At 65.4% G+C, this 6648-nt stretch overlaps 1 protein-coding gene across 1 annotated transcript in view; it reads right to left on the bottom strand.

Annotated features, from left to right (window-relative positions):
- Nucleotides 1-1222: 1222 nt before the first annotated feature.
- vegfba (vascular endothelial growth factor Ba) overlaps nt 1223-6648 on the bottom strand; it is a 19164-nt gene continuing 13738 nt past the window's right edge. The window contains exons 5-6 of the mRNA XM_041179952.1: nt 4300-4434; nt 1223-1468 (exon numbers count right to left, since the gene is read on the bottom strand). Of these exons, the coding sequence (XP_041035886.1) occupies nt 1447-1468; nt 4300-4434 (157 nt within the window). The 3' untranslated portion in view covers nt 1223-1446. The remainder of the gene's footprint in view (nt 1469-4299; nt 4435-6648) is intronic.

Below are 6648 nucleotides of genomic sequence, written 5' to 3'. Positions count from 1 at the left end.
AGCGGGGGAGAGAAAGAGAGAGCGGGGGAGAGAAAGAGAGAGCGGGGGAGAGAAAGAGAGAGCGGGGGAGAGAAAGAGAGAGCGGGGGAGAGAAAGAGAGAGCGGGGGAGAGAAAGAGAGAGCGGGGGAGAGAAAGAGAGAGCGGGGGAGAGAAAGAGAGAGCGGGGGAGAGAAAGAGAGAGCGGGGGGAGAGAAAGAGAGAGCGGGGGAGAGAAAGAGAGAGCGGGGGAGAGAAAGAGAGAGCGGGGGAGAGAAAGAGAGCGCGGGGGAGAGAAAGAGAGAGCGGGGGAGAGAAAGAGAGAGCGGGGGAGAGAAAGAGAGAGCGGGGGAGAGAAAGAGAGAGCGGGGGAGAGAAAGAGAGAGCGGGGGAGAGAAAGAGAGAGCGGGGGAGAGAAAGAGAGAGCGGGGGAGAGAAAGAGAGAGCGGGGGAGAGAAAGAGAGAGCGGGGGAGAGAAAGAGAGAGCGGGGGAGAGAAAGAGAGAGCGGGGGAGAGAAAGAGAGAGCGGGGAGAGAAAGAGAGCGGGGAGAGAAAGAGAGCGGGGAGAGAAAGAGAGCGGGGAGAGAAAGAGAGCGGGGAGAGAAAGAGAGAGCGGGGGAGAGAAAGAGAGAGCGGGGGAGAGAAAGAGAGAGCGGGGGAGAGAAAGAGAGAGCGGGGGAGAGAAAGAGAGAGCGGGGGAGAGAAAGAGAGAGCGGGGGAGAGAAAGAGAGAGCGGGGGGAGAGAAAGAGAGAGCGGGGGAGAGAAAGAGAGAGCGGGGGAGAGAAAGAGAGAGCGGGGGAGAGAAAGAGAGAGCGGGGGAGAGAAAGAGAGAGCGGGGGAGAGAAAGAGAGAGCGGGGGAGAGAAAGAGAGAGCGGGGGAGAGAAAGAGAGAGCGGGGGAGAGAAAGAGAGAGCGGGGGAGAGAAAGAGAGAGCGGGGGAGAGAAAGAGAGAGCGGGGGAGAGAAAGAGAGAGCGGGGGAGAGAAAGAGAGAGCGGGGGAGAAAGAGAGAGAGGAGAGAGAAAGAGAGTGCGAGGGGAGAGAGAGTGCGAGGGGAGAGAGAGGGATTGGGGAAAGAAAGGGAAGAGGAAGTGGAGAGAAGAGGAGGGGGAAAGAGAGAGGAGGAAGGGCAGAGAGATTGAGGAGGAGGGGGGAGAGATAGGGGAGGAAGGGCAGAGAGATCGGGGAGGAGGTGGGGAGAGATAGGGGAGGAAGGGCAGAGAGATCGGAGGGGAGGAAGGGCAGAGAGATCGGGGAGGAGGTGGGCAGAGAGATCGGGGAGGAGGTGGGCAGAGAGATGGGTGAGAGGGAGAGGAGTTTGCACTGTTTGCTGATCGAGTGACCAGGATCCGTGGACTTGGCTGCACAGCGGCGCTTTCCTCGACTCGTGCCTGCCCCTCTCTCCCCACCCTCAGCATCGCAGCGGCCGACAAGGCAGGAGCTGGCTCACGGCATCCCCACCGCCACCGATCATCGCCTCAGCCTTTCGCATCTGCAAAGAGGGAGAAGAGGAGACTCTGGTTAATCACAACCTCTCCTGGGGTGGGGAGGTCCTGGCTGGGGGACGGTGGGAGTGTGTGAGGGGCTGGTGGGGGTGGGGCGGAGGTGTAGGGGTCCGACGCTCCCCGAAATTCCCTGCACAACATGTCGGGAGACTCCCGGCACGGACGGGAAGCATTCGGCCCATCGTGTCTGTGCTCGTCAATCCACATCCCAGCTCCTGGTCCATTGCCCTGTAGGCTTGGGCAGTCCAAGTGTGTGCCCAAAAACACGTGAGGGTTTCTGAATCAACCACCCCTTCAGGCAGCGAGTTCTAGATCCCCCACCAGCCTCTGGGTGAGGAAATGGCTCCTCAACACCCCCCCACCCCCCTCCCCAGTTCTCTCTTAATGGAAATTCTTTCACTCTTGGACTCTCCTAATTCCATAAAAATTCTCCACTCCTTCCTGCATCTTGGGAAGTCTTCCCCTGCACCCCCTCCTCATCCGATCACATCCTTCCCACAACACGATGGTCAGGAATTGTCCCGCCGGTTTGGTTCTTCATCGATCCGGGACCCCACCCGCAACCCCAACCCCACTCCCACCCTGTCTCCCATCCCACCTTTAACCCCCTTCCCTCCTCCCGCCCCCTTCCCCCTCCTCCCACTTCCACCCCCTCCTCCCCTTCCCCCTCCTCCCACTTCCACCCCCTCCTCCCCTTCCCCCCTCCCCCCTTCCACACCCCCTTCCCCCCTCCCACACCCCCTTCCCCCTCCCCCCTCCCACACCCCCTTCCCCCTCCCACACCCCCTTCCCCCTCCCACACCCCCTTCCCCCCTCCCCCCTCCCACACCCCCTTCCCCCTTCCCCCTCCCACACCCCCTCCCCCCTCCCACACCCCCTTCCCCCTCCCACACCCCCTTCCCCCTCCCACACCCCCTTCCCCCCTCCCACACCCCCTTCCCCCTCCCCCCTCCCACACCCCCTCCCCCCTCCCACACCCCCTTCCCCCCTCCCACACCCCCCTCCCCCCTCCCACACCCCCTTCCCCCCTCCCACACCCCCTTCCCCCTCCCCCCTCCCACACCCCCTTCCCCCTTCCACACCCCCTTCCCCCTTCCACACCCCCTTCCCCCTCCCACACCCCCTTCCCCCTCCCACACCCCCTTCCCCCTCCCACACCCCCTTCCCCCCTCCCACACCCCCTTCCCACTCCCACACCCCCTTCCCCCCTCCCACACCCCCCTTCCCCCTCCCACACCCCCTTCCCCCTCCCACACCCCCTTCCCCCTTCCCCCCTCCCACACCCCCTTCCCCCCTTCCACACCCCCTCCCCCCTCCCACACCCCCTTCCCCCCTCCCACACCCCCCTTCCCACTCCCACACCCCCTTCCCCCTCCCCCCTCCCACACCCCCTCCCCCCTCCCACACCCCCTTCCCACTCCCACACCCCCTTCACCCCTCCCACACCCCCTTCCCCCCTCCCACACCCCCTCCCCCCTCCCACACCCCCTTCCCCCTCCCCCCTCCCACACCCCCTCCCCCCTCCCACACCCCCTCCCACACCCCCTTCCCCCCTCCCACACCCCCTCCCCCCTCCCACACCCCCGTCCCACTCCCACACCCCCTTCCCCCCTCCCACACCCCCTCCCCCCTCCCACACCCCCTTCCCACTCCCACACCCCCTTCACCCCTCCCACACCCCCTTCCCCCCTCCCACACCCCCTCCCCCCTCCCACACCCCCTTCCCCCTCCCCCCTCCCACACCCCCTCCCCCCTCCCACACCCCCTCCCACACCCCCTTCCCCCCTCCCACACCCCCTCCCCCCTCCCACACCCCCTTCCCACTCCCACACCCCCTTCCCCCTCCCCCCTCCCACACCCCCTCCCCCCTCCCACACCCCCTCCCACACCCCCTTCCCCCTCCCACACCCCCTCCCCCCTCCCACACCCCCTCCCACACCCCCTTCCCCCCTCCCACACCCCCTCCCCCCTCCCACACCCCCTTCCCACTCCCACACCCCCTTCACCCCTCCCACACCCCCTTCCCCCCTCCCACACCCCCTTCCCCCCTCCCACACCCCCTCCCCCCTCCACACCCCCTTCCCCCTCCCCCCTCCCACACCCCCTCCCACACCCCCTTCCCCCCTCCCACACCCCCTCCCCCCTCCCACACCCCCTCCCCCCTCCCCCTTCCACACCCCCTTCCCCCCTCCCACACCCCCTTCCCCCTCCCACACCCCCTCCCCCCTCCCCCCTCCCACACCCCCTCCCCCCTCCCACACCCCCTCCCCCCTCCCACACCCCCTTCCCCCTCCCACACCCCCTTCCCCCTCCCACACCCCCTTCCCCCTCCCCCCTCCCACACCCCCTTCCCCCCTTCCCCCTCCCACACCCCCTTCCCCCTCCCCCCTCCCACACCCCCTTCCCCCCCTTCCCCCTCCCACACCCCCTTCCCCCTCCCCCCCTCCCACACCCCCTTCCCCCCTTCCCCCTCCCACACCCCCTTCCCCCTTCCCCCTCCCACACCCCCTTCCCCCTCCCCCCTCCCACACCCCCTTCCCCCCTTCCCCCTCCCACACCCCCCTCCCCCCTCCCCCCTCCCACACCCCCTCCCCCCTCCCACACCCCCTCCCCCCTCCCACACCCCCTTCCCCCTCCCACACCCCCTTCCCCCTCCCCCCTCCCACACCCCCTTCCCCCCTCCCCCACTTCCACCTCCTTCCACCCGCCTTCCCCACTTCCATCCCCTTCCCCCCTTCCAACCACGCCCCCCCCACCCTTCCCCCCCCCCCTCCCCATCCCCCTTCCTCCCCCCCTCCCCCACCCCGGTGTCACCCACCTGCACGTGTGCTCGTTCAGTTCCTGCCCTTTCTCTCGGCACTTGCGGTGGGAGAGCCGGCATTTGCACTCGCAGGTTTGTGGGTTCTGCTCAAAGCCGTGTCGCTTCCTGTGCGAGCAGGGGCTGCAGTGATTCCTGAATAGAAAACACAGAGAGTGAGAGACAGAGAGAAAAAAGAGGATGTGAGGCAGCAGATTCAGGGAGCACATCGGGCCAGGTCGCAATCTGTAATGGTCATGTTGAGAAGCTGGGTCGCGAGGTGAGGAGGGAGTCAGAACTCAACAGGTTCCCTTCTCCCATCCAGTTGGCCCCTTCCACCCCCTCCCCTTCCAGTGAGGTGGTTGGCCCCTTCCACCCCCTCCCCTTCCAGTGAGGTGGTTGGCCCCTTCCACCCCCTCCCCTTCCAGTGAGGTAGTTGGCCCCTTCCACCCCCTCCCCTTCCAGTGAGGTGGTTGGCCCCTTCCACCCCCTCCCCTTCCAGTGAGGTAGTTGGCCCATTCCACCCCCTCCCCTTCCAGTGAGGTGGTTGGCCCCTTCCACCCCCTCCCCTTCCAGTGAGGTGGTTGGCCCCTTCCACCCCCTCCCCTTCCAGTGAGGTAGTTGGCCCCTTCCACCCCCTCCCCTTCCAGTGAGGTGGTTGGCCCCTTCCACCCCCTCCCCTTCCAGTGAGGTGGTTGGCCCCTTCCACCCCCCTCCCCTTCCAGTGAGGTGGTTGGTCCCTTCCACCCACTCCCATCAAGTGAGATGGTTGCTCCCCTTCCATCCCCCATCACTGAGGTGGTTGCATCCATCCAGTGAGATGGTTGGTCCCTCCATCACCCACCCCACCACCACCACCCCCCCCACCTCACCACCACCCCGCGCCATACAGTGAGATGGGTGGCTCCCATTCACCTCCCCCAATCCAGAGAGATGGTAGGTCCCGCTGCCACCCCCTCACCCAGTGAGATGGTTGGCCCCCCCAACCCCACATCTAGTGAGTTGGTTGGCCCCTCACCACCCCTGCGCACCCCCTCCCCCCACGCCTCCACTTCCAGTGAGATGGTTGGTCCCTCTGCCACCCTACCCCCATCCAGTGAGATGGTTGCCCCCCCACCCACCACCCAGTGAGATGGTTGGTTCCTCCACCTCACCCCACCCACCACCCAGTGAGATGGTTGGTTCCCCCACCTGCTCCATCCAGAGAGATGGTTTGTCCCTCCATCCCCCCCCATCCAGTGAGATGGTTTGTCTGATTAGACATATCGAACAATCGTGGGGCTGTTCCATACTCAGGATACAGAGGGAGAGACGGGTCGAGCTGTAGAGATTTCCCATTCCATCTTGGGGGTGGGGGAAACAAACTGAGCCCTTTTCACAGGCTGGCAAAGCACTGAGCATAGGGGAGCCCAGAACAAGAGGGGGTGCACGGCCTTAAAATCAGTGGTGATGCCGTGAAGCGTCCGCACACAGAGGATGGTGAAAACCCCAATTACTCGAGGGGATGCTCAACTGCAGGCAGCATCACAACCCTCAGTGCACGCGCACGCGCACTCTCAAGTAGGGGTTAACAGGATAGCGACGGAGTCAATGGGGCTGTGGCCAGGATCAACCGCAGCCATTTGTAGCCCCGAATGTCCGTCCGGAGTGGGGGTGAGGGGTGGGGGGGGGGGTAGCGGGGATCAGCTAACTGGCTGGCTGTATGGTGCCTGAGGACTGGGTATGGGGGCTCAGTACCATGTTGGACGGTTCATCAATCCCGTACGCTCCCCAGCTCTCGAACAGGATTCTAGAAAGATTAAACGTTTCGGATACAAGACCAAACACAGCGCAAAATATTCAAGAGTGTGTTAAGTCACCGAAAGGGGAAGGGAGGGAGGGGGTGACAGAGAGAGAAAAAGAGGGGGACGGAGGGAGGGAGGGGGGACAGAGAGAGAGGGAGGGAGGGAGGGGGGATGACAGAGAGAGAGGGAGGGAGTGACAGAGAGAGGGAGGGAGGGAGGGAGGGGTGACAGAGAGAGAGGGAGGGAGGGAGGGGGGACAGAGAGAGAGGGAGGGAGGGGGGACAGAGAGAGGGAGGGAGGGGGGGACAGAGAGAGGGAGGGAGGGAGGGGGGACAGAGAGAGGGAGGGAGGGGGGACAGAGAGAGGGAGGGAGGGGGGACAGAGAGAGAGGGAGGGAGTGACAGAGAGAGGGAGGGAGGAGTGACAGAGAGAGGGAGGGAGGGGGGACAGAGAGAGGGAGGGAGGAGTGACAGAGAGAGGGAGGGAGGGGGGACAGAGAGAGAGGGAGGGAGGGAGGGGGGGTGACAGAGAGAGAGGGAGGGAGTGACAGAGAGAGGGAGGGAGGGGGGACAGAGAGAGAGGGAGG

Source organism: Carcharodon carcharias, chromosome 37 (genome assembly GCF_017639515.1).
Source record: "Carcharodon carcharias isolate sCarCar2 chromosome 37, sCarCar2.pri, whole genome shotgun sequence".
NCBI classification, from domain to species: Eukaryota; Metazoa; Chordata; class Chondrichthyes; order Lamniformes; family Lamnidae; genus Carcharodon; species Carcharodon carcharias.
Note: the sequence above shows the minus strand (reverse complement) of the source record. Positions and strands in the feature narration are given on the sequence as shown.